The sequence below is a fragment of the Bufo bufo genome, chromosome 9 (assembly GCF_905171765.1).
Source record: "Bufo bufo chromosome 9, aBufBuf1.1, whole genome shotgun sequence".
In the NCBI taxonomy this organism is placed as follows: domain Eukaryota; kingdom Metazoa; phylum Chordata; class Amphibia; order Anura; family Bufonidae; genus Bufo; species Bufo bufo.
In genome coordinates, this window is record NC_053397.1 from 118504035 (window position 1) to 118531785 (window position 27751).

The 27751-nt window shown below is 43.5% G+C and overlaps 1 protein-coding gene across 2 annotated transcripts in view; it reads right to left on the bottom strand.

The window, feature by feature from the left end:
- Positions 1-27751, bottom strand: part of UCHL5 (ubiquitin C-terminal hydrolase L5) — a 180500-nt gene that overhangs the window by 120756 nt on the left and 31993 nt on the right. For both annotated transcript variants that reach the window (XM_040407688.1, XM_040407687.1), the window contains exons 2-4: positions 17930-17993; positions 16352-16457; positions 11416-11541 (exon numbers count right to left, since the gene is read on the bottom strand). In XM_040407688.1, the coding sequence (XP_040263622.1) occupies positions 11416-11541; positions 16352-16457; positions 17930-17993 (296 nt within the window). The remainder of the gene's footprint in view (positions 1-11415; positions 11542-16351; positions 16458-17929; positions 17994-27751) is intronic.

Here is a 27751-nt window from a genome sequence, read left to right on the forward strand (position 1 = left end):
GGGGTGTGTCTAATGGGCGTAGGGTACCCTGCCATTCCTTCAGAATTTGCCACTGTAGGGGTCTGGAGTGAAGATGGCTCCACCTGACCGCTGGTATAGTGGAAGTCATTCTGCCCAAGACCGCCATTGCTTGTCTGATAGTGGGGTTTTTTGTAGATATCAGGGAGTGAACCTGTTGTATTAATCTCTGAATCTTGTCTTGGGGTAGGATACAAAGTAGTTTATTTGAGTCCAGCATCATTCCTAAGAAGACACGAACTTGGGAAGGTATTAGATGTGATTTTTCCCAGTTTATTTGCCAGCCGAGGTCTTCTAGGATCTGCACTACTTTTTTGAGGTGTATTTCGAGAAGGGATTCTGACTCTGCTACCACCAGGAGATCGTCTAGGTAAGGAATCACTAGAATGTCTCTTTCTCTTATATGAGCCATGACTTTCGTGAAAAGCCTTGGAGCTTGAGAAATCCCAAAGGGAAGGGCTGAATATTGTAGGTGCTGAATGTGACTTCCTATGGAGACAGCGACTCTGAGGAATTTTTGACAGTCTGCCTGAATAGGGATGTGATAGTACGCATCTCTTATATCTATTGTAGCCATGAAACAGCCCCCGAAAAGATGTTTTAAAACTGATTGGATGGATTCCATTCTGAATTTTTTGTAGGAGAGAAACTGATTTAGATCTTTCAGATTTATGATTGTTCTGAATGTTCCATCCGGTTTGGGAACCAGAAAAAGGGAAGAGTAGAACCCCCTGCCTCTCTCCGCCTCCGGCACCGGAATCAGAACATTTTTTTGAAGTAAGGATGCAATCTCCTGTTGTAAAGCTAGATTTTTCCCTGAATTCCCTAGAAAATTTGTAATTTTGAATCTGTCTGGTGGGTGAGAGACAAACTCTAGACAAAACCCTTCTCTTATCACGCTTAAAATCCAGGGGCTTGAGGAGATTTTCTCCCAAGCGTAAGGGAAGAGAGAAAGTCTGCCACCCACGGGAGAGAAACCGTCATTGCTGTGATGGTTTAGAGGTTGAGGAGGATTGGGAACTAAAGAGGAAACCCTTACTTTTCCTATTCTTGTTGTCTGCTCTGAAGTCTTTCCTCTGGCCCCTAAAAAATTCTTTCTTGTTTTTGCGAAAAAACCGTTGTTTTCTCAGGGGTCTGGAGACAGGGAATCCTTTTTTATTGTCCGAAGCTTTATCCAAAAGGTCGTCCAAGACGGACCCAAAAAGATAATCGCCCTGACAAGGAATTGCACAAAGCTTTTTTGATCCAGTGTCTCCTGACCATCCTTTTAGCCAAATAGCCCGTCTGGCTGAATTAGAAAGAGCAGCTGACCTAGCATTTAATTTTAGAGCATCTGCCGAGGCATCAGAAATAAAGTCTACTGCTTTAAGTAGAGTGGGAAAAACGGATAACAATTGATCTCTCGGGGTTTTATTCTGAATGTGGGATTCTAATTCTTCCAGCCATAATTTCAGAGACCTAGCAGTGGATGTGGCGGCAATATTTGGTTTGAACGCTTGAGCTGAGGTCACCCAAACTTTTTTAAGGTAAACCTCTGCTCGTTTATCCATAGGGTCTTTAAGAGTACCCAGGTCCTCAAACGGTAGAGCTGATTTTTTTTGAGATTTTTGCAACCGGTGCATCCAACTTAGGAGGCCTGTCCCATTTTACTGAGTCTGCCTCATCAAAAGGATATTTCCTTTTCACATTTTTAGGGACAAAATTTTTTTTATCGGGTCTTTCCCATTCCTTCTGTATTAAGAATTTTATATTCTCGTTTACGGGAAAAACTCTAGATTTTTTTCTGCCCGAGGTCACCAAACATGATATCCTGAACGGATTTTGGGTCTTTGGATTCGTCTAGCTTCATGGTCGCACGAATCGCTTTCAATAAAGCTTCCGTATCATCTGGGGAAAAAAGTGGCCTGCCCGTGGATTCTTCATCCTGGGAGGAGTCTGGGCTATCTAGGATTTCTCCTGTATCACTATCTTCTAAGGGATCCGAGTCAGATTTATTAGCTGTGCCTGATCTGGTTCCAAGGGAGCTTGAGGCTACAGAGGGGAAGCTCTTTTTGAAATCTTTCAAAGAATCCGAGACCTCTGTCTTCACCATCTCCCTAATACTCTGCAAAAGGGATGGGGACTCCTCCTCCACTAGTTTCTCAATGCAACGTTGACATAATTTTTTCGACCAAGAGGGGGCAAGTTTCTTTTTACAGACGGCACATTCCTTCCCTCTGGTTTTTGAAATTGCCTTCCTAGGGCCCTCTTTTATAGTCTAAAAAGCAAGAAGGAAAAGAGGGAAAGGAGATTTAGCCTGACTACAAACAACAAGTGATGGGGAATGATCCCCCTTACCCCACCAGGAGTACCCGTCTGCTCTCATGACCCTCCTGCTGATCGGCGCGTTGGGCACTCTCCTCCTCCATACTGCTGTGGGGTAGAGTAACTCCCAGGATCCAAAAAATCTGGCTTCCAATAAGGCTGGCTGGGCTGCTGCTGACCGTGCGCCTCCTTTGGGTTCGATTCCCTCGGTCGGGTCCTGCTGAAACCATCTGCGGCCATAAGTAGGAGAAGCACTTCCTACTTCCGGAACGCACGCTACATGCGTTCCAAATACCGGAAGTCTCGACGCCGAGACCGGATCTCGCTTGGATCGCGAGATTTTCTCTCCCCAGAGAAGGATGGTGAGGAGGCCCCGGCCCGCCTGAACACTGTCAGGAGGGACCAGCGTGTCGGGCGCACCTCTCAGTGCGGCCGGGACTGCAGAGTAGCGGCAGTGCGGCGAAAGCCAGACCCCAGCAGCAGCACCAGACTCCGGCCGGCGGCTCCTAGAGGAGACTTACGCCGGAACAGGTAACCCCACTTCGAAATAGTTCTCCGGGGCCCTGCAGCCTAACCTTCTTGTTTTCTCCACGAACCGTCCCTGTCTAGGACAGGAAACAGGAACTGGTGGTCTTGGGGCCATGCTCCTCCTTATGAGCTCTCCACGAAAGTTCCTGTTTCCTGTCCTGGATGGAGGCGGTCTCTCAAGGGTGCTGTCATGGGCGTAAGGGAAAAACTGATAAAATCCTTGTGATGTCCGTGTTGCATCCATTTTTTGTGGATCCATTGTAAGAATGCCTGTCTTTGTCTGCAAAACGGACAAGAATAGGACATGTTCTATTTTTTTGGTGGAATGGACATACAGACACAGAATGCATATGGAGTAATTTCCCTTTTTTTTCAAGCCCCATTGAAGTGAATAGTTACACATACAGATCTGTAAAAAACCGTAACGGAAAAAAATAATGTTCATGTGCATGAGCCCTTATTCTGTGAGCACTACTGCTCTATGAACAAACTAACAGCTCCAGTTTTAAGTTATGTTCACACAATGGATTTTTTAAGTCAGTCTACAAAATTTAGTGAGGAATCTGCACGTTATTTTTCAGTGCGTTTTTCAGCTCGTGCATTAAACACGCAAAAACGCATGGACACATACAGAGCTGTTTGTTGTGCTTTCAATTAAAATTAATGGAAGGCTGTTTTGAGGAGTTTTTGGGGCTGATTTTGAGTAAGAAATGCTGCCATTTCACCATTTTCTCACTCCCATCAACAGAAATAACTATGCTTGTCCGCTATACGGGCCAGAATAGGACATGTTCTTTAATTTGCAGAAAAAATAAATGTGTGTTGCCATAATAGTTCAGTGTTCTATCTGCAAAAAATATGCATAGTACGCAGATGAAAAATACAGTTGCGTGCAAGAGCCGACCGAGATATAAATATACCGTATATAGACGTCCTCTCTCCTTATATACAGTAAGTTTTAAATATACTGTGATAAAGTGCACGGTAGCAGGGCTCCAGATGGCGACCAAAATGGTCGCCAATGCGACTTAGAATTTACAAATGGCGACAAGACTTTTTAGTCTTGTCGCCATTTGCGACTAGACCCGCCGCCGCAGCAGCTCTGCCATTGAATACAGCGGCGGGGCACAGGAGATGATAGTTCTCTGCCCCGCCGCCGATGTTCTATTCAGCAGCGCAGTGGAGAAGGAGTCTCTCCCTCCCCCCTGTGCTGCCGCCGCCAATAAGAAGAGACGGGAGGAGGAGGAGGGGCTGTGGCCACTGCCCCACCAATGAAGATAACTGACCTGTTAATACAAATACAGGAGGCGGGTGCTGGAATCAAATAGCCGACACCCGACCTCTATGACAGGGAGCTGCACCTGAGGGGTTAACTGCAGCGGATCGCACCTCCCTGTCATAGAGATCGGGTGCAGCTTATTTGATTCCGGCACCCGCCTCCTGTATTTGTATTAACAGGTCAGTTATCTTCATTGGTGGCGCAGTGGCCACAGCCCCTCCTCCTCCTCCCGTCTCTTCTTATTAGCGGCGGCAGCACAGGGGGGAGGGAGAGACTCCTCCAATGCGCTGCTGAATAGACCATCGGCGGCGGGGCAGAGAGCTATCATCTCCTGTGCCCCCCCCCCTCCCCACAGTATAATAAACATTGGTGGCTCAGTGCGGCCCCCCCCCCCAACACCCCAGTATAATAAACATTGGTGGCACAGTGCGCCCCCCCAGTATAATAAACATTGGTGACGCAGTGCGCCCCCCCCCAACATAATAAACATTGGTGGCGCAGTGGGCAGTGCCAATGAGGGTTAAAAAAAATAAATAATATTAACTCACCTCCTCCAATTGATCGCGTAGCTGCCGGTCTCCTGTTCTTTCTTCAGGACCTGTGGTGACGTCACTGAGCTCCATCACATGGTCCATTACCATGGTGATGTATCATGTGATGAGCACAGTGATGTCACCATAGGTCCTTTGACAGGTCCTGAAGAAAGAACAGGAGACCGGCAGCTACGCAATCAATTGGAGGAGGCGAGTTAATTATTTTTTTTTTAACCCTCATTTACACTGCCCACTGCGCCACCAATGTTTATTATACTGGGGTGTTGGGGGGGGCGCACTGTGCCACCAATGTTTATTATACTGGGGTGTTGGGGGGGGCGCACTGCGCCACCAATGTTTATTATAATGGGGTATTGGGAGGGGCGCACTGTGCCACCAATGTTTATTATAATGGGGTGTTGGGGGGGGGCGCACTGCGCCACCAATGTTTATTATACTGGGGTGTTGGGGGGGTGCACTGCGCCACCAATGTTTATTATACTGGGGTGTTGGGGGGGGCGCACTGCGCCACCAATGTTTATTATACTGGGGTGTTGGGCGCACTGCGCCACCAATGTTTATTACACTGGAGGAGGTGCACTGCGCCACCAATGTTTATTATACTGGGGTGTATATAATGTTTATTATATTGACCTTCTACTAAGCATTCTATAACCATGTTATAAGGGAAAATAATACAGTGAATAGACTTTCATCCTATCAACCATGCGTGAAAATCGCACGGTTCAACCGGAAGGATGGATCCGGCAGTCCGGTATTTTGAATGCCGGATCCGGCACTAATACATTCCTATGGGGAAAAATGCATGCTGCGGTTTTATCTTTTGCCTGATCAGCCAAAATGACTGAACTGAAGACATCCTGATGCAAACTGAACGGATTATTCTCCATTCAGAATGCATGGGGATATGTCTGATCAGTTCTTTTCCGGTATAGAGCCCCTGTGACGGAACTCTATGCCGGAAATGAAAAACACTAGTGTGAAAGTACCCTAAAATATTAAGTTTAACCTCTTCAGGACACAGGACGTACCTGTACGCCCTGTGCATTTCTGATCACCGCCGCGCAGCGGGCGGTGATCGGAAGTCGGTGCCTGATCAAATCATTGAGCAGGCACTTCAGCTAAATGCCCGGGGGGGTCCCGTGACCCCCCCCATGTCGGCGATCGCCGCAAACCGCAGGTCAATTCAGACCTGCGGTTTGCAGCTTTTACCTATTGCGATGGTGGCGTGTGGCGGTGCCATCGGGTCCTCATGCGGCTGTAGGGGGGACCCGATGGCATGGAAGGCAGCGCGATGTCTAAGGAACGAATCGCGCTGCCTTCCGGTGACGAGCCTGTGAGATCCAGCCCCCTGGATCTCACAGGCCCCAGAAGCTGTATGAGTAATACACAGTGTATTACTCATACAGCCAATGCATTCCAATACAGAAGTATTGGAATGCATTGAAAAGGATTAGACCCCCAAAAGTTGAAGTCCCAAAATGGGACCAAAAATTAAGTGAAAAAAAAAGTTTAAAAAATAAAAGTTTCCCCCCCCAAAAATTAAGTTTCAAGTAAAAATAAACAAAAACGTCATTTTCCCCAAATAAAGTGAAAAAAAATTGGTAAAAAATAGGGGGGAAAAAAAAGTATACATATTAGGTATCGCCGCGTTCGTATCGACCGGCTCTATAAACATATCACATGACCTAACCCCTCATATGAACACCGTAAAAAAAAAAAAAAAAAACTGTGCTAAATAAACAATTTTTTGGTCACCTTACATCACAAAAAGTACAACAGCAAGCGATCAAAAAGGCGTTTGCCCACCAAAATAGTACCAATTTAACCGTTACCTCATCCCGCAAAAAATGAGCCCCTACCTGAGACAATCGCCCAAAAAATAAAAAAAACTATGGCTCAGAATATGGAAACACTAAAACATCATTTTTTTTGTTTCAAAAATGATATTATTGTGTAAAACTTACATAAATAAAAAAAGTATACATATTAGGTATCGCCACGTCCGTATCGACCGGCTCTATAAAAATATCAAATGACCTAACCCCTCAGATGAACACCGTAAAAAATGTAAAATAAAAACTGTGCTAAATAAAACATTTTTTGTCACCTTAAACAAAATGTGTAATAGCAAGATCAAAAAGTCACACGCACCCAAAAATAGTGCCAATAAAACGGTCATCTCATCCCGCAAAAATCATACCCTACCCAAGGTAATGGCCCAAAAACTGAAAAAATTATGGCTCTCAGACTATGGAAACACTAAAACATGATTTATTTTGCTTCAAAAATGAAATCATTGTGCAAAACTTACATTAAAAAAAAGTATGCATATTAGGTATCGCCGCGTCCGTGACAACCTGGTCTATAAAATACCACATAACCTAACCTGTCAGATGAATGTTGTAAATAACAAAAAAAAAAAAAAAACGGTGCCAAAACAGCTATTTCTTGTTATCTTGCCTCACAAAAAGTGTAATCTAGTGCAACCAAAAATCATATGTACCTAAACTAGTAACAACAAAACTTCCACCCTATCCCGTAGTTTCTAAAATGAGGTCACTTTTTGGAGTTTCTACTCTAGGGGTGCATCAGGGGGGCTTCAAATGGGACATGGTGTCAAAAAAAACTGTCCAGCAAAACCTGCCTTCCAAAAACCGTATGGCATTCCTTTCCTTCTGCGCCCTGCCGTGTGCCCGTACAGCGGTTTACGACCACATATGGGGTGTTTCTGTAAACTACAGAATCAGAGCCATAAATATTGAGTTTGGTTTGGCTGTTAACGCTTTGTAACTGAAAAAAAATTATTAAAATGGAAAATCTGCCAAAAAAAGTGAAATTTTGAAATTGTATCTGTATTTTCCATTAATTCTTGTGGAACACCTAAAGGGTTAACAAAGCTTGTAAAATCAGTTTTGAATACCTTGAGGGGTGTAGTTTCTAGAATGGGGTCATTTTTGGGTGGTTTCTATTATGTAAGCCTCGCAAAGTGACTTCAGACCTGAACTGGTCCCAAAAAATTGGGTTTTCGAAATTTTCAGAAAAATTTCAAGATTTGCTTCTAAACTTCTAAGCCTTGTAACATCCCCAAAAAATTAAATATCATTCCCAAAATGATCCAAACATGAAGTAGACATATGGGGAATGTAAAGTAATAACTATTTTTGGAGGTATTACTAGCGCTGTGTCCGAAAAGTCTAAACTATTAAAAAATATCTCCTATGTGGTGAGCATTCGCGATTTTTTTTTCACCTCGTCACCCCAAAAAATAGGATAGGACTGTTCTATTATGGTGGGCCAAACGTTTCATAAAATGCGAAATGCACGCGGCTTTTTTTGGTGTTTTTTTTTTTTTGCGCGGTATTGAGTATTGCAATGCTTTTTTATGGTGTTGAAAGCGAATAAAAATTTTGGTGTCGAAACAACCCTACGCCAATCTGATCGGTGTAGCGTTGTCACGATACCAAAATTTTGATTTGGTTTTGATTTGGCGACTAAAAATTTAATTTGGCTCCTAAATTTTTCAGTTCAGGAGCCAATGGCTACTAGGTATTTTTTTTAGTCTGGAGCACTGGGTAGAGGTATGGTGGGGGAAGTGCATGCATTTCACCCGGTGGTTTAGTTTAGCTGGGTGAGATAACTGAAATCCAGAAATAGTGCTGCTTCAGCAAGGCACAGCTTGCTGGAGATTGTTTTGTTTAAAGTTGTATGAGCTGGATTTTTTTGGACTGGGAGACAGGTTGGTAGTGGGAGTCTCTCAGTCCACACCCCTAGTCCACTACAGGTATTCCCTTTAGCTGAGGAGATCACACGTGAGGTCAGCTGGGCTATAATCAAGGAGGGATAAGACAACCCTCTGTGTATGACTGGGGAGAGGAAGACGACGGCATACGGTCGTGTGCAAGGGCCCTTAGCTAGAGCCCAGACGGGCAGGTGTTTATTTTGGCTTATGTTTGTGATGGTGCTGAAGTGCCAGAATAAAGCACCATTTGGACTTCAACCCCGTTGTCAGATGAGAAATCTGTGATTGCAACCCCCTGTGAGAGAGCGATCACTTACAATACATTCTAAGTTTTTATTTTTCATAATGAAGATATTTGTACTGAAGTATGGGTGTATCTATTTTGTGACTCCGATTCCAGACATAAAATGATTCATTTATAATGATTTATTTTTATAATAATTCTATTACAGAGTATAGTCTACATATCCTATCTTAGGTATGGAATAATATAATAAGGGTTTGCTTTCAGAGTTTTTAAATTCCCCCGTTAGCGTCGGCCACGTGATTTACATCCCCCACAGGCTGCGTGCAACTGTCTACCATCCACGCGCCACACTTTGTTTGCCGGAACTGGCGCAATGAGAGCATATGAATTAGCCCACAACATAATGTAATTTACTATAAAAGGATGACATGGGTGGCCAGCGTCATATGCTTATGCCTTTTGTTCTTTTTCTCTAAGTTGTCTGGTAATGAACATATGAATGATTTCCTTCTGACTCGTGCCTTTATGAATTACGGCCCTTTGGGACCTCGCTTTATTGCTCATTTTATTGACATCAGTCATTGCTCACTGTATGATACGATCTATATATATATATATATATATATATTTATTAGTGATTTTATCACAAGTTTTTTACTTGGTGCAGTACATTCCATGCCCACCAGGTGTCCTCCTGTTTTGTACTGATTTCATCGGTGTCATGTACACAGGCATTTTTTGCTACAGATCTGCATCTCCCTTTTATAATTTTTTTTCTACACTAAACCACTCCTCTAACTCCAACAAGTGCCTATCACAGTAGACTGTGTGCCCCTTAGGTACCCTGGAAGATTCAGATGCTGTTAAACTCCATTGTATACTTTGCTGCAGTTGTTCATAGTTGTTCTGTGAATCGTTGTGATATAGTCCAGGAGGCTAATGGAGAGGTGAAATACACAGAAGGTGCCCATACTAGAATTATGAAAAAAGGACTGAACATGCTCCAAGAAGTATTGGAACGTGAATTATGATGTAATCGGTGTAGTGCAGTGCAGTGCTCCAAATAAAAATAAAATACCTAGTAGCCATTGGCTCCTGAACTGAAAAATTTAGGAGCCAAATTAAATTTTTAGTTGCCAAAATTGAAACCAAATCAAAATGTTGGTATTGTGACAACGCTACACCGATCAGATTGGCGTAGGGTTGTAACGATACCAAAATTTTGATTCGCTTTCGACACCATAAAAAAGTATTGCGATACTCAATACCACGGCAAAAAAAAAAAAACACCAAAAAAAGCTGCATGCATTCCGCATTTTATGAAACGTTCGGCCCATAATAGAACAGTCCTATCCTATTTTTTGGGGTAACAATTTCATATATAAAAAATAAACCTATCATATATCGCCACGTCAGAAAAGTCCAAACTATTAAAATATTTAAAAAATCTATGTGGTGAACGCCAGAATAGAAAAATAAAAATAAAACAGGGCGATTCGCCATTTATTTTAAATGCAGAAGGCACGTGGCTTTTTTTGTTATTTTTTTGCGTAGTATCGAATTATAGAGTATCGCAATACTTTAAGGTATCGAAATCGAATCAAAAATTTGGTATCGCAACGGCTCTACTCTGTACACTGTATATGTGTGTGCGGTTCTGTACACTGCCGCTGTATATGTGTGTGCGGTTCTGTACACTGCCGCTGTATATGTGTGTGCGGTTCTGTACACTGCCGCTGTATATGTGTGTGCGGTTCTGTACACTGCCGCTGTATATGTGTGTGCGGTTCTGTACACTGCCGCTGTATATGTGTGTGCGGTTCTGTACACTGCCGCTGTATATGTGTGTGCGGTTCTGTACACTGCCGCTGTATATGTGTGTGCGATTCTGTACACTGCCGCTGTATATGTGTGTGCGATTCTGTACACTGCCGCTGTATATGTGTGTGCGATTCTGTACACTGCCGCTGTATATGTGTGTGTGCGATTCTGTACACTGCCGCTGTATAAGTGTGTGCGGTACTGTACACTGCCGCTGTATATGTGTGTGCGATTCTGTACACTGCCGCTGTATATGTGTGTGCGATTCTGTACACTGCCGCTGTATATGTGTGTGCGATTCTGTACACTGCCGCTGTATATGTGTGTGTGCGATTCTGTACACTGCCGCTGTATATGTGTGTGTGCGATTCTGTACACTGCCGCTGTATATGTGTGTGCTCAGCTTTAGGGCTCATGCACACGGGCATGGCCCGGCCATTCTGTGAATTGGGGACTGCGATTTGCTTGAATGGGTCTGTGATCCGTCCGCACCACAAAAAAATAGAACATGTTCTATTCTTTTGCATTGTGGAGGGATGGAGAGAAACCCCACGGAAGCACTCCATAGTTCTTCATTGGGGTTCCTTGCCTCTGTTCAACACCATACCTTCCAGATTGTGGACCCATTCAAGTGAATGGGTCCACATCCATGATGTAGTGTGCACACGGCCGAGGGTCGTATTTTGCGGACCCGATGTTTGCAGGTCGTAAATGCGGGCCTGGCCGGCACACGTTCGTGTGCATGAGCCCTTATCAAAGCATGCATCAAGGAGCTCATTCAGCATTAATCTGTCACACAGTAACCAACTGAAGTGTTATATTTTATTTTCATAGACTTAGAAAATCCTTTAAAGTGAAAGAACATTACACATTTATTAAGGATGTGCTACAAATAGTGCAACAAACCTGACTGAGTACTTACAGCTGCATCAAAAGTTTGGGTGAATTCTTTAAATTCAGACAGTGTTTCTCCTAAATTTACATCAGGATGGGTTGTGTTTAGCAATATGCTTACAATTGCTTGTGTGGCACATGCATTATTTATTACCTATTTGGGAAGAAGAAAAAAATCATAAGGATAAATTATTCTAGTAGTGTAAAATATGAAAAAAAAATAAAAATAGTACACTATATTAACGCGTTAAAGCGGATCCGTCCGTGGCACTGCTGAGAGAAGCAGGAGAGGTGAAAGGAAGTGCTCCCCTCATGAATACAGATGATTCATAACTATGTGGAGGTAAAAATATCTTTGCACAGTGTTAGGGCTCTTTCACACTTGCGTTGTTGGGTTCCGACATAGAGTTCCGTCGTCGGGGCTCTATGCCGGAAGAATCCTGATCAGGATTATCCTAATGCATTCTGAATGGAGAGAAATCCGTTCAGGATGCATCAGGATGCCTTCAGTTCCGGAACGGAACGTTTTTTGGCCGGAGAAAATACTGCAGCATGCTGCGCTTTTTGCTCCGGTCAAAAATCCTGAACACTTGCCGCAAGGCCGGATCCGGAATTAATGCCCATTGAAAGGCATTAATCCAGAACCGGCCTTAAGCTAAACGTCGTTTCGGCGCATTACCGGATCCGACGTTTAGCTTTTTCTGAATGGTTACCATGGCTGCCAGGACGCTAAAGTCCTGGTTGCCATGGTAAAGTGTAGTGGGGAGCGGGGGAGCAGTATACTTACCGTCCATGCGGCTCCCGGGGCGCTTCAGAGTGACGTCAGGGCGCCCCACACTCATGGACGACGTTATCCATGCGCATGGGGCGCTCTGACGTCATTCTGGAGCGCCCCGTGAGCCGCACGGACTGTAAGTATACCGCTCCCCCGCTCCCCACTACTACTATGGCAGCCAGGACTTTAATAGCGTCCTGGGTGCCATAGTAACACTGAACGCATTTTGAAGACGGATCCGTCTTCAAATGCTTTCAGTTCACTTGCGTTGTTACGGATCCGGCGGGCACCTCTGGCAAATGGAGTGCAAGACGGATCCGGACAACGCAAGTGTGAAAGAGGCCTTAGGCTACTTTCACATTAGCCCTTTCTATTCAGCTATTGAGATCCATCATAGAATAGAATTCATTGTCAATGGGGACAAAACTGAATGCACCAAAATACATTGCATTCCGTTTGGTTGCGTTCCCATTGCGGACAGAAAATAAACTGTTCACACTCCATCTGTAATTGCTGGAACTATTTGCTGCTACAACTGTCTGTTTACTTCTCTTTCATATTGATCTGCTTTACATCACTTGTCTTATCCACCGTACTATTCCTATGTACTTTTATGTATAAACAGGGCCCAGTTGCTCCTGGGGGCCCAAGGGAGCTCCGTTAACAGACTCCCATTCACTAGTGACTGCGTCGCTAGGTTAAGGGCTCTTTCACACTTGCGTTCTTGTCTTCCGGCATAGAGTTCCGTCGTCGGGGCTCTATGCCGGAAGAATCCTGATCAGGATTATCCTAATGCATTCTGAATGGAGAGAAATCCGTTCAGGATGCATCAGGATGTCTTCAGTTCCGGAACGGAACGTTTTTTGGCCGGAGAAAATACCGCAGCATGCTGCGCTTTTTGCTCCAGCCAAAAATCCGGAACACTTGCCGCAAGGCCGGATCCGGAATTAATGCCCATTGAAAGGCATTGATCCGGATCCGGCCTTAAGCTAAACGTCGTTTCGGCGCATTGCCGGAGCCGACATTTAGCTTTTTCAGAGTGGTTACCATGGCTGCCGGGACGCTAAAGTCCTGGCAGCCATGGTAAAGTGTAGCGGGGAGCGGGGAGCAGTGTACTTACCGTCCGTGCGGCTCCCCGGGCGCTCCAGAGTGACGTCAGGGCGCCCCAAGCGCATGGATCATGTGATCACATGGATCACGTCATCCATGCGCATGGGGCGCTCTGACGTCATTCTGGAGCGCCCCGGGAGCCGCACGGACGGTAAGTATACCGCTCCCCCGCTCCCCGCTCCTACTATGGCAACCAGGACTTTAATAGCGTCCTGGGTGCCATAGTAACACTGAACGCATTTGGAAGACGGTTCCGTCTTCAAATGCTTTCAGTACACTTGCGTTTTTCCGGATCCGGCGTGTAATTCCGGCAAGTGGAGTATACGCCGGATCCGGACAACGCAAGTGTGAAAGAGGCCTTAAACATTCGGGGCCTGGGCCCCTGATGTTTTGTCCCAGGCCCCGAATGTCCTGCCTGCATGCTAGATACAACTGTATTGCCGTACACAGAACGGCAATACAATTGAATCTAATACACTGGGAAGAGGTGAAGGACCTGTGGTGACATCACAGGTCATGTGATCAGCAAAACAGGCTGTGATAGGATGACCTGGATCATGTGACCAGTGCAGGATTGGACCGGAGTGAAGAGGAGAAGGAGCCTAATGCTGATGTCTGTATATGAGGACTGGAGAGGTAAGTGAAGGGACAGGGAGAGGCAGAGCAATGCTGGGAGTTGTAGTTATTTAACTAGGATGTATGTTAGGGCTGAAGGGAGGGAGGTTATTGACATGGAACTGTGTGCTTGAGGTGGCTGGGGGAGGGAGTGATGTTATTTACATGGGACTGTATGTTGAAAGTGGATGGTGGGGGGGAATGATGTTTATGTACATGGGACTTAATGTTTAGGCTACGTTCACACTTGGGTTTGGGGATCCGCTAGTGAGATCCGTTTCAAGGCTCTCACAAGCAGCCCCAAATGCATCAGTTTGCATTAGTTCGGCTCCATACAGCCCCCCGTTCCGTTTTGGAGGCGGACCCCAAAATGCTGCAAGCGGCGTTTTTGTGTCCGATAACGGATCCGTCCTGACTTACAATGTAAGTAAATGGGGACGGATCCCTTTGCATTTAAACGAAATGGTGCAATTGTAAACGGATCTGTTACCCATTGACTTTCAATGTAAGTCAGGATGGATCCGTATTGTATTTTGGTGCATTACTACTGGGGGCTCTATATGAGGGTCTTATAGATCCGCCTTTTTTCTACTAAGCGCACTATGGGGGCCTTATTACTACTGAGGGGTCTGTAGGGAGCTTTATTACCACTGGGGGAACAATATGGGGCCTTATTTCTACTGGGGACTCTGTGAGGGTATTATTAATATGGGAGGGCTCTTCTAATAATGGGGGCCTTGTTGAGGAGCATTATCACGGTTGGGGCAGTGTTACTAATGAGGGCATTCTAGAAGGGAATTACTATTGGTGGGACTATGAGGAGCACTATTAATATGGGGGGCAGTAATGTTTCTTCAGGATAGTATTTGGGGGTATTGGGGGGGGCAGGGGAGTAACTAAAGGCTCATGGCCTCAGTGCTTTGTGTGTCTTCTTATGCGGCACAAGTGTCTTTGGGCCCCTTCATGCTCCTGGGCCCGGTAGCGACTGCTACCTCTGCACCCCCTATAGCTTGACCCCTGGGGGGGGGGGGGGGGGCACAGCAAGCAGCAGGATAACACTGTGGGGACTCCAGTTGGGGGATAATGATAGAATGTGAGGAAGCTAAGATGTCTGTGTGTCACACTCTGCAGAGACGAGGCGGCTGAGAGAAGTTGTCCAGACCGAGTGGAGAAGATGATGAGAGAGAAGAGCTACAGAGAAGATGATGACAGAGAGGAGACGTCACCTGGAGGCCCTGGACGTGATAGGTAAGTGCTGCTGTATAGCAAGTACAGCAAATTCCGGGGGGGTGGGGGGGCCCAAGTAAATTCTTGCCCAGGGTCCAATCAATATTAAAGACGGCTCTGTGTATAAATATATGAATCTTCACATACTGTGTTAACACATGCCTGAAGAAGAGACCTGAGTAGTCTTGGAAACTTGCTAAACCTCACCTGCCACTTCTCTGCCCAAACCTCCAACATGGCCAGATCCCTCTGTAGCAGTATAATGTCCTCTTCAGTGTTAGTTACTTTACACAGTTTAGTGTCATCTGCAAAAATTTATATTTTTCTGTGCAAGCCTTCTACAAGATCATTAATAAATATATTGAAGAGAATAGGGCCCAATACTGACCCCTGAGGTACCCCACTAGTGACAGTGACCCAATCTGAGTATGTACCGTTAATAACCACCCTCTGTTTTCTATCACTCAGCCAGTTACTTACCCACATACAGACGTTTTCTCCCAGTCCGAGCATTCTCATTTTATATACTAACCTTTTATGCGGTACAGTGTCAAATGCTTTGGAGAAGTCCAGGTATACGACATCCATTGATTCGCCGCTGTCAAGTCTAGAACTTACCTCCTCACAGAAACTCATTCAATTCGTTTGACCGATCTCTCATGAAGCTGTATTGATATAGTGTTAGGGTACTCTCACACTTGGGTATTGGGTTCTGTCCTCAATACCAGAAAAAAAAATATCAGTTTTATCCTAATGCATTCTGAATGGAGAGAAATCCATTCAGGATACATCAGGATGTCTTCAGTTCAGTCACTGCACGTTTTTTGGACGGAGAAAATATCTCAGCATGCTGCAGTATATTCTTAGTCCAAAATTCCGGAATACTTGCCGGAATGCCGGATCCGGTATTATGTTCCATTGAAATACATTGTCGGATCCGGCCCCAAGTGTTCTGGAAAAACTGATCTGGTTTTGCGGTCTGCGCATGCAAAGACCTTTATAAAAATGTGAAAAAGATAAATACTGGATCAGTTTTTCCGGATGACAACTGGAGAGACGGATCCGGTATTGCAATGCATTTGTGAGACGGATCCGTATCCATCTACAAATGGTATCCGTTTGCATACAGATTGCCGGAACTGCCTGCCGGAATCCAATAACACAAGTGTGAAAGTACCCTTACACACTGTAAAACACAAAAAACAAAAGAAATCAGGCAAAGAAATAACGGATCTACCTGTTTCGCAAAAAATATTGTTTCCAGTCGGGAGTCTTGCACTATGGATCCAGATGGCTCTTCCCCTTGTTGCCATTTAAAAAGGAAAATTAAACCTTGTACAGGCCTGAAACACAGAATGGTAGAATGTAACATTCAATTGTCCACATAGATTAAGGAAGGTCACAAAGTTAGGATTTTCTCACAAAATGTACAAGTGTTTACGAATGTGTCTGTTTTAATTGCTAAATTTTCAGTTGTTTCGCAAGATCTTTTTCTTTCTGGGGCCAATGAGAAACAACCACCGGAAGATACGGTCATTCTATTTCTACAGTGATCTACTGCTTCTAAGTGAAATTTGCACTTAGAACATGACTCTCTTAGTACATATTTTCCAACTGTATACTAACCTTTCTTAAGTTTCTATGCTCTTAAGGGTCTATGCTCTAATTTTAGGTGCCGTTCCACACGGTGACCAACAGTGTTTTAAGACATCACCTGTAGGGGGAGCAGTTTTGTATCTAGGACATGCACAGCACCACAACCATGTGAACAGATCAGAAAAACATTTCCTGTGAAGCCTACATACATTGAAATAGATAGAAAATCTAACTTTGTTAAAGGGGTTGTCCAAGAGGGAAAACAATTTTATTTTTTGCAAACCTGTAAAGGGCAGATTACCTGCTTCAGAGCGCTTCTCCTCCAGGCCTGCGATGCTCTGCTGAGCTCCCTTGATGTAAACATCCGTTTTGACTGACCCCAAAAAATAAATCAATCACTGGCAGCGGCAGGGACCAGCTCCCTTTCAGACTTAACAAATGCTCACATGATGCAATAGGATATGGTCTCCGTCGTGGCCAATGATTGGCTGTGGCGATGTCAAGCTGAAGTTTTACATCGAGGGAGCTCATCGGAACATCACAGGTCTGGAGGAGAAGCTGCAGGGAGCCAGCACCGGGAAGCAGGTAGGCAATCTTCCCTTTACAGGTCCAGTAAAGTGTGTGTTTGTGGGGGGCCCTCACTTTTCTTACACAACCCCTTTAAGGGTTTCAACACATTTAAGTATCTAGATACTGACTACTTAAAGTACCTAGTCCAGGCTCCAGTAGCCTTAGCATCTCCAGCACTGGCACAAGCATGGTATTTTCCAGCTGAATGATAACAATGTTGTCTAGAAATCATCAATCTATTTTATTCAGCTTTACCAGTCATCTTTTATTGGTAAACATCTAGTAGGACATACAGTAGGAAAGCTTGATGGTAATAGTAAACAATAAAGCGCATAGGAGGCACATGCGCCACCAGTACTGAGGTGAGTGGAGGAAGGAGGTGGATTTATCAGGGTTTTAGGCAGTGCACCTCTTAGGCAGTGGTAGGGCATACCTAGCCAGTAAATAATGTGGCGTGGTGTTCAAATTGTGTCACCACACTCAACTCCTCCCTAGTTGAACCACTTGTCAACCGTAGTGTTAAGGACACAGCAGTACATAAATTTGTATTTTTCATTGGAATAAAAATATGTAAAATAGAAAAATGAATTGTATTAAAAGTAGCAGTTTATGAAATACTATAGCACTAAACAATTAACAATGAGCTTACTCTAGATCTTCAAAGTGTTCTTGTTCTAAACTCCAAATTTCTTCTACCTGAACTCCTTGACAGCCTGTAGAAAAAAAAGGAATATATCAAATTACTAATCCCAGTCATCTAGAATAAATTAGAGAGTAAATGTAAGGCTACTTTCACATCTGCGTTTAGGTGCGGATCCGTCTGGTATCTGCAGGCGGATCCGCACCTATAATGCAAACGCTGGTATCCGTTCAGAACGGATCAGTCTGCATTACTCAGTCAAAAAAAAGTCTAAGTGTAAGTCAAACGGATCTGTCCTGACTTACATTGAAAGTCAATGGGGGACGGATCCGTTTACAATTGCACCATATTGTGTCAATGTAAACGGATCTGTCCCCATTGACTTACATTGTAAGTCAGGACGGATCCGTTTGGCTCCAGAGCGGAATGGAGGCGGAAAGGAGCCAAACTGATGCATTCCTTATCCATTCAGAATGCATTGGGGCTAAACTGATCCGTTTGGGGCCGCTTGTGAGAGCCTTGAAACTTGATCTCACAGGCGGACCCAGAAACGGCAGTGTGAAAGTAGCCTAAGCCAACAGGCAAAGATGCTCCATATGTATGAATGAAATGCCACGCTTAGTAAATTCCCTCAATGTCCCCAAAGAAAATGTGTGTAACTATGCAGTGCATGCTGCAGAGCTGTCCATGATTGTATAGATAATTTGTGTACTGCAGGGCTCCCTGTGTATAATGTCAGAGGGTAAAAAACAAATATAGGAAAGCAGATGACAGGAGACACATTAATTTGGATACATTTAAAGAGATGATCACATGTGCCATCGCTGTTCATTTTAACAGCAAAAAAAAAAGTCACATTAAGGTTACCAGGGGCTGACCAAAAAACTATTAAACCCCTCTATCCTAGCCTGCCAAAGTTAGTGACATTGACCCCTCTACTTCATTAAGGGTACTTTCACACTTGCGTTGCCGGATCCGGAAATCCGTGCGCAAACGGATAGCATTTGTAGACGTATCCATCTAACAAATGTATTGAAACACCGTATCAGTCTCTTCGGTGTCATCTGGAAAAACACATCCGGTATTTATTTATTTTGCATTTTTAAAGGTCTGCGCATGCACAGATGGGGAAAACCGGATCAGTTTTGCCGGAACAGTTGGTGCTGGATCCGGCATTAAAGCATTTCAATGGAAAATTGATCAGGCATTCCGGCAAGTGTTCCGGAATTTTGGCCTGAATCTATCCTGACGCATACTAAATGGATTGCTCTCTATTCAGAATGCATTAGGATAAAACTTTTTTCTGGTATTAAGCCCCTAGGACGGAACTCAATACCGGAAAGCTTTAAAGTTTTTAGATGCTTTAAAACTTTAATCACTTCAAATCCGGGCCATTTGCTTCCTTCCTGACCAGGCCTAATTTTGCAAATCTGACATATGTCACTTTCAGAGACTGTTTTCTCGTGACACATTGTACTTGATGATAAATTTAAGTCAATATATTTCACCTTTATTTATGAAAAAATCCCAAATTTACTAAAAAATTTGAAAAATTAGCAATTTTCTAAATTTCGATTTCTCTGCTTTTAAAACATAAAGTGATAGCTCATAAAATATTTATTACTTAACATTCCCCATATGTCTACTTTATGTTGGCATCATTTTGGAAATGTCATATTTTTTTAAGACGTTAGAAGGCTTTGAATTTTAGAAGCAATTCTTAAAATATTTAAGAAAATTTCCAAAACCCACTTTGGAAGGGGCCACCTAGAGCCCCGAAATGCGTTTGGTATTGGACCCTACTGTTCAACATAAAGACCACCAGCATTCACAGCCTTGAATACTCTGAAAGGAAAACATTGTGAATAGATTGCACAAGCCTGTGTTATTCAGAGAACCTGAAACACGCAAAGGAGCTACTGGCGCCAGTGAGTGAAAATCCAATCTGCTAAAGCAAACGATAAAGGACATTTTTAGTTGAGACGCCCTCGATATTTCAGCAAAATCGCATACTATTATCCTCTGGTGAAATCGATGCTCACGTGAGTAAGCAGTAGTGGGGGATCTGGCTTAAACCACCACGCGGGACGCCGCGGACTGTCCACCAGATCCGCCCATGTCGATCTGTTTCGTGAGTAGACACAATATTTAGAGATGAAATAAGTATTTGCGATGGGGGCATAATCGACACACCAGTCCAATTCGAACAAATTGTAAAGCATTCTCTCGATTTGTCCATCGATAGACTATAAACTGTATAGACAAATTCGGAGCAATTACGAATATTTAATGTCGCTGCAAATTATGCAATTACTTTTACGATTATTTATGTGAAACTCTGGCCATTGGATCTAAAACCATCAATTAAGTTCTATAGGATCACCTTTGTTCTTAATTCACGATTGTATTGTCTATTATTGGACATCTGTTTAATAAATAGCCCCCTCTGTCAAACCCAGAAACAAGAAAAGATCCCTCTTGGGGACTTAGATGGACCTAAAGGGGTTCTTCAAATGTGGCAAGTGCATAGCATGCAAAATTAATAACACACCACGTAAGACTACCACAGTCCCTTCTACACAGAATACATTTGTTTGGGAGATCAAGGACTGCCTCACGTGTAACTCCACCGGCGTGGTCTACCTGATCCAGTGCCCATGTAATAGACAGTACATTGGCAGGACCAAGCGACTAAGACGAGATTGGCTGAACATATAGCTAACATCAAAAAAGGATATGAGAAACACTTTCTATCCAAACACTACAAAGAGGTCCACAACAGCGACCCAACCAATCTCGTCTTTACGGCACTGGAAAAGGTAGATCAGCATTGGAGAGGAGGGAATTTTATTAAACAGGTGTCCAGGAAGGAATCCCGACGAATTTATGAGTTTGGGAGTCTGCTACCAGCAGGGCTGAATTCGGAACTGGAGCTTTTTGTAGGTGGGTGCCCCCGGTTCGATGGGGGGGTCACATGTCTGGCTGTGTATCGGCACTGTGACCCTCTCTCGACCTGGGGCCCCCGCCTCCTTCACCACTGCTTCACCCTCCGACAACTAAATATGTGAAATATGAAAAATATGTGAAATACGAGAAAGACCACCTTCCCTAAACTAGGACGCCCGTCTTTTCGTTTTAAGATATGATCCACCACTACCCTATGTTGATACTGAAAGAAACAATCCACACTCTTAATAGTTTTAATATTGTTTGAACCATGTTTTTAAATATTAGAAATGCTGAAAAACCGATGGGGCTATTTATGAAGTATCTGGTGAATGTATCCTTCTTCCTTTTTAAAAAAACCTCACTGTGTTCAAATAAAACAGTGAGAAAATCATAACAGAAAAAATCTAAAGTCTCTAAAAAAAAAAAAAAAAAAAAAAAAAAATCGGAAGTTTGAAGAACTATGTCAAATAAATCGGAAGCGTTTAAGAAATCTAAGTAAAAAAAAATCGGAAGCACCGAATTTTAAATTCTAAAGTTTGGACTCAAAATCCGGTGTCCAGGTTTTGATGACAGTTCTACAGAGTATATAAGGCGGATACAGACAGGTGTAGTGTAACCACTGAGTAAGGGATAGTTATATTTCCCGAAACGCGTCTGGTAAACGCCATACACCTGTCGGAATACTTCTAGTCGCATGGCCATGCAGACATTATTATAATATCTGGAAGATCGAATCTTTTAATCGACACAGTAGAGACGTCATCACAGGACGAAAAAGGAAGTCACGTGAGTGTGATCCCGGGAGAGCTTGCAAGTGCGGCTATCGAGGAGTGCGACGCAAGACGCCGGAGTTTCCCGCACCACTCGCCCCCGACGAACATTAGCGGACACACGTGGACTATCCCTGGAAGGAGGAGGTAAGCAGCTGAACAGCCGAGAGTACCGTTAGTCATTTTCCGATTGAACATTATTCATATCTTGATAAGAACCTCCGGACTGAATTCGAATATTACCGATTATACCTATAAGGAACATTACCGGACTTGACTACTCTGCATAAATAATACCACCATATAAAGCCGATTGTGAGTGCCGTTTGTGGACTATAGACCAAACCCCCCCAGCCTTATAAAGGCACCTATAAAACCTAAGAAAGAAAATAACATCTACAATTGTGGTTTTTCTACTGAATCTTTGCTAAACAAGCTAAAGACATAAACATCAGTCCTTACAAGGAATCTTAAGTGCCATATGGCAGAATAGCCCCTTATGGGCACTACCAATATTTATTCAAATATTCATCAGTCGCTCCATTGTGGTTTTATTGCTCCATTGCTAATTTATTGATGCATTTTTAATAATTTTATGTATCTGTTTTTACTTTGACATTTTATTTTGATTAAATGTGTGCTTTATGTTAGAGTGCTCGCCCAACATACAGTGGGGAAATAATTATTTGACCCCCTCACTGATTTTGTAAGTTTGTCCAATGACAAAGAAATGAAAAGTCTCAGAACAGTATCATTTCAATGGTAGGTTTATTGTAACAGTGGCAGATAGCACATCAAAAGGAAAATCGAAAAAATAACTTTAAATAAAAGATAGCAACTGATTTGCATTTCATTGAGTGAAATAAGTATTTGAACCCTCTAACAAAAAAAGACTTAATACTTGGTGGAAAAACCCTTGTTTGCAAGCACAGAGGTCAAACGTTTCTTGTAATTGATGACCAAGTTTGCGCACATTTTAGGAGGAATGTTGGTCCACTCCTCTTTGCAGATCATCTCTAAATCCCTAAGGTTTCGAGGCTGTCTCTGTGCAACTCTGAGCTTGAGCTCCCTCCATAGGTTTTCGATTGGATTAAGGTCCGGAGACTGACTAGGCCACTCCATGACCTTAATGTGCTTCTTCTTGAGCCACTCCTTTGTTGCCTTTGCTGTATGTTTTGGGTCATTGTCGTGCTGGAACACCCATCCACGACCCATTTTCAGTTTCCTGGCAGAGGGAAGGAGGTTGTCGCTCAGGATTTCACGATACATGGCTCCGTCCATTTTCCCGTTTATGCGAATAAGTTGTCCTGTGCCCTTAGCAGAAAAACACCCCCAAAGCAAAATGTTTCCACCCCCATGCTTGACGGTGGGGACGGTGTTTTGGGGGTCATAGGCAGCATTTTTCTTCCTCCAAACACAGCGAGTTGAGTTAATGCCAAAGAGCTCTATTTTGGTCTCATCAGACCACAGCACCTTCTCCCAGTCACTCTCTGAATCATTCAGGTGTTCATTGGCAAACTTCAGACGGGCCTGCACATGTGCCTTCCTGAGCAGGGGGACCTTGCGAGCCCTGCAGGATTTTAATCCATTGCGGTGTAATGTGTTTCCAATGGTTTTCTTGGTGACTGTGGTCCCTGCTAATTTGAGGTCATTAACTAACTCCTCCCGTGTAGTTCTAGGATGCTTTTTCACCTTTCTCAGAACCATTGACACCCCACGAGGTGAGATCTTGCGTGGAGCCCCAGAGCGAGGTCGATTGATGGTCATTTTGTGCTCCTTCCATTTTCGAACAATCGCACCAACAGTTGTCACCTTCTCTCCCAGCTTCTTGCTAATGGTTTTGTAGCCCATTCCAGCCTTGTGCAGGTCTACAATTTTGTCTCTGACATCCTTGGACAGCTCTTTGGTCTTTCCCATGTTGGAGAGTTTGGAGTCTGCTTGATTGATTGATTCTGTGGACAGGTGTCTTTTATACAGGTGACTAGTTAAGACAGGTGTCCTTAATGAGGGTGACTAATTGAGTAGAAGTGTCTAACCACTCTGTGGGAGCCAGAACTCTTAATGGTTGGTAGGGGTTCAAATACTTATTTCACTCAATGAAATGCAAATCAGTTGCTATCTTTTATTTAAAGTTATTTTTTCGATTTTCCTTTTGATGTGCTATCTGCCACTGTTACAATAAACCTACCATTGAAATGATACTGTTCTGAGACTTTTCATTTCTTTGTCATTGGACAAACTTACAAAATCAGTGAGGGGTCAAATAATTATTTCCCCCACTGTATATCTTTATTCCCTATCTTATCTCTGAGAGGTAGGGTGTCCTCTCTTTTGGGTTGGTAGCACCATACCATAGGTAATTAGGAGTGAGCCACCACCACAGCCGTTTTCTATTGTCTATTATTGTTTAAGTTATTGTCTATCACTTTTTAGTCTGGCCAGACTTGTCACATATTAAATATTAAATATAAATTTTAAGATTACAAATTTTAAGATTTTATGGAATAAAATACCACTTACTCCAGATATAGAGTGCCCAGCCTTTTTTTGATATTTCTTTTTTTTTTTTTTTACAGTTTTTATTTTATCATGGTGTTTATCGGACTGGGTGGATCATGTGATATATTTATAGACCCGACCGTCACGGATGCGGCAATACCAAATATGTCTATTTTATTTATTTATTTTCTATTTTAAACTTCTTTTTTTTTTTTTACACTACTTTTATTTATTCTTTTTACACTTTGAGTCCCCCATAAGGTCATACAAGACCTCTGGGGGACATTTAACTTCATTTTTTTTTTCTTCCCAGTTCCCACTATTGATTTCTCCTGTAACTGGGGCTTACATAGTAGCCCCAGTTACAGGGGAAATACACCCTGAGAGAGGCTGTACAGCCTCAGTGCAGGGCTGATCGAGGTCTGTAGAAGACCTCAGAGCTCCTGCACTCTCCCGGCCCCGGCGGTCACATGACTGCAGGGCCGGGACAGGAAGCACATAGCGCTTCTTTATCTGTATACACAGTGCTCAGTGAGCGCTGTGTATACAGCGATCTGCATGGCAGGGACACCTGGGAACTGTCCCTGCCTTCACTCTGGGTTGCCCTGCTGTCACTGACAGTGGGCAACCCGCTCTACAGCTGCACGATTAGCGAGCTGCTGCGATATCTCAATGGACGTTCAGAAACAGAGATCCACCTCCCGGACGTTTATAGTCAATGGGCAGAAGGGAGGTGGTTAAAATAACTTTTCAGAATAGGCTGCCAAATATACACTCACCTAAAGAATTATTAGGAACACCTGTTCTATTTCTCATTAATGCAATTATCTAGTCAACCAATCACATGGCAGTTGCTTCAATGCATTTAGGGGTGTGGTCCTGGTCAAGACAATCTCCTGAACTCCAAACTGAATGTCGGAATGGGAAAGAAAGGTGATTTAAGCAATTTTTGGGCGTTGCATGGTTGTTGGTGCCAGACGGGCCGGTCTGAGTATTTCACAATCTGCTCAGTTACTGGGATTTTCACGCACAAACATTTCTGGGGTTTACAAAGAATGGTGTGAAAAGGGAAAAACATCCAGTATGCGTCAGTCCTGTGGGCAAAAATGCCTTGTGGATGCTAGAGGTCAGAGGAGAATGGGCCGACTGATTCAAGCTGATAGAAGAGCAACGTTGACTGAAATAACCACTGGTTACAACCGAGGTATGCAGCAAAGCATTTGTGAAGCCACAACACGCACAACCTTGAGGCGGATGGGCTACAACAGCAGAAGACCCCACCGGATACCACTCATCTCCACTACAAATAGGAAAAAGAGGCTACAATTTGCACGAGCTCACAAAAATTGGACTGTTGAAGACTGGAAAAATGTTGCCTGGTCTGATGAGTCTCGATTTCTGTTAAGACATTCAAATGGTAGAGTCCGAATTTGGCGTAAACAGAATGAGAACATGTATCCATCCTCTGATGGCTACTTCCAGCAGGATAATGCACCATGTCACAAAGCTCGAATCATTTCAAATTGGTTTCTTGAACATGACAATGAGTTCACTGTACTAAAATGGCCCCCACAGTCACCAGATCTCAACCCAATAGAGCATCTTTGGGATGTGGTGGAACGGGAGCTTCGTGCCCTGGATGTGCATCCCTCAAATCTCCATCAACTGCAAGATGCTATCCTATCAATATGGGCCAACATTTCTAAAGAATGCTATCAGCACCTTGTTGAATCAATGCCACGTAGAATTAAGGCAGTTCTGAAGGCAAAAGGGGGTCCAACACCATATTAGTATGATGTTCCTAATAATTCTTTAGGTGAGTGTATATACGCATATGTATACAACTGATAACATAATATCTGAACTGAACATCAAATGACTTTTTCCTCAATAAGATACATCTCTAACTGACAATCCATTTTGGTCTCTCAAGACCAATTTATCAAAGAATTCTGAGAGAATGATTTAAGTTTAAAAGGAGCTTTCCATGATTAGTTGTTTACCTCGTGTACATCTTCGCCATGCTTTTTTCCCAAGTTACAGGGAGTGCAGAATTATTAGGCAAGTTGTATTTTTGAGGATTAATTTTACTATTGAACAACAACCATGTTCTCAATGAACCCAAAAAACTCATTAATATCAAAGCTGAATATTTTTGGAAGTAGTTTTTAGTTTTAGCTATTTTAGGGGGATATCTGTGTGTGCAGGTGACGATTACTGTGCATAATTATTAGGCAACTTAACAAAAAACAAATATCTACCCATTTCAATTATTTATTTTTACCAGTTAAACCAATATAACATCTCAACATTCACAAATATACATTTCTGACATTCAAAAACAAAACAAAAACAAATCAGTGACCAATATAGCCACCTTTCTTTGCAAGGACACTCAAAAGCCTGCCATCCATGGATTCTGTCAGTGTTTTGATCTGTTCACCATCAACATTGCGTGCAGCAGCAACCACAGCCTCCCAGACACTGTTCAGAGAGGTGTACTGTTTTCCCTCCTTGTAAATCTCACATTTGATGATGGACCACAGGTTCTCAATGGGGTTCAGATCAGGTGAACAAGGAGGCCATTTCATTAGATTTTCTTCTTTTAAACCCTTTCTTGCCAGCCACGCTGTGGAGTACTTGGACGCGTGTGATGGAGCATTGTCCTACATGAAAATCATGTTTTTCTTGAAGGATGCAGACTTCTTCCTGTACCACTGCTTGAAGAAGGTGTCTTCCAGAAACTGGCAGTAGGACTGGGAGTTGAGCTTGACTCCATCCTCAACCCGAAAAGGCCCCACAAGCTCATCTTTGATGATACCAGCCCAAACCAGTACCCCACCTCCACCTTGCTGGCGTCTGAGTCGGACTGGAGCTCTCTGCCCTTTACCAATCCAGCCACGGGCCCATCCATCTGGCCCATCAAGACTCACTCTCATTTCATCAGTCCATAAAACCTTAGAAAAATCAGTCTTGAGATATTTCTTGGCCCAGTCTTGACGTTTCAGCTTGTGTGTCTTGTTCAGTGGTGGTCGTCTTTCAGCCTTTCTTACCTTGGCCATGTCTCTGAGTATTGCACACCTTGTGCTTTTGGGCACTCCAGTGATGTTGCAGCTCTGAAATATGGCCAAACTGGTGGCAAGTGGCATCTTGGCAGCTGCACGCTTGACTTTTTTCAGTTCATGGGCAGTTATTTTGCGCCTTGGTTTTTCCACACGCTTCTTGCGACCCTGTTGACTATTTTAAATGAAACGCTTGATTGTTCGATGATCACGCTTCAGAAGCTTTGCAATTTTAAGAGTGCTGCATCCCTCTGCAAGATATCTCACTATTTTTGACTTTTCTGAGCCTGTCAAGTCCTTCTTTTGACCCATTTTGCCAAAGGAAAGGAAGTTGCCTAATTATGCACACCTAATATAGGGTGTTGATGTCATTAGACCACACCCCTTCTCATTACAGAGATGCACATCACCTAATATGCTTAATTGGTAGTAGGCTTTCGAGCCTATACAGCTTGGAGTAAGACAACATGCATAAAGAGGATGATGTGGTCAAAATACTCATTTGCCTAATAATTCTGCACTCCCTGTAGACTCACCATTCAGACAATCCA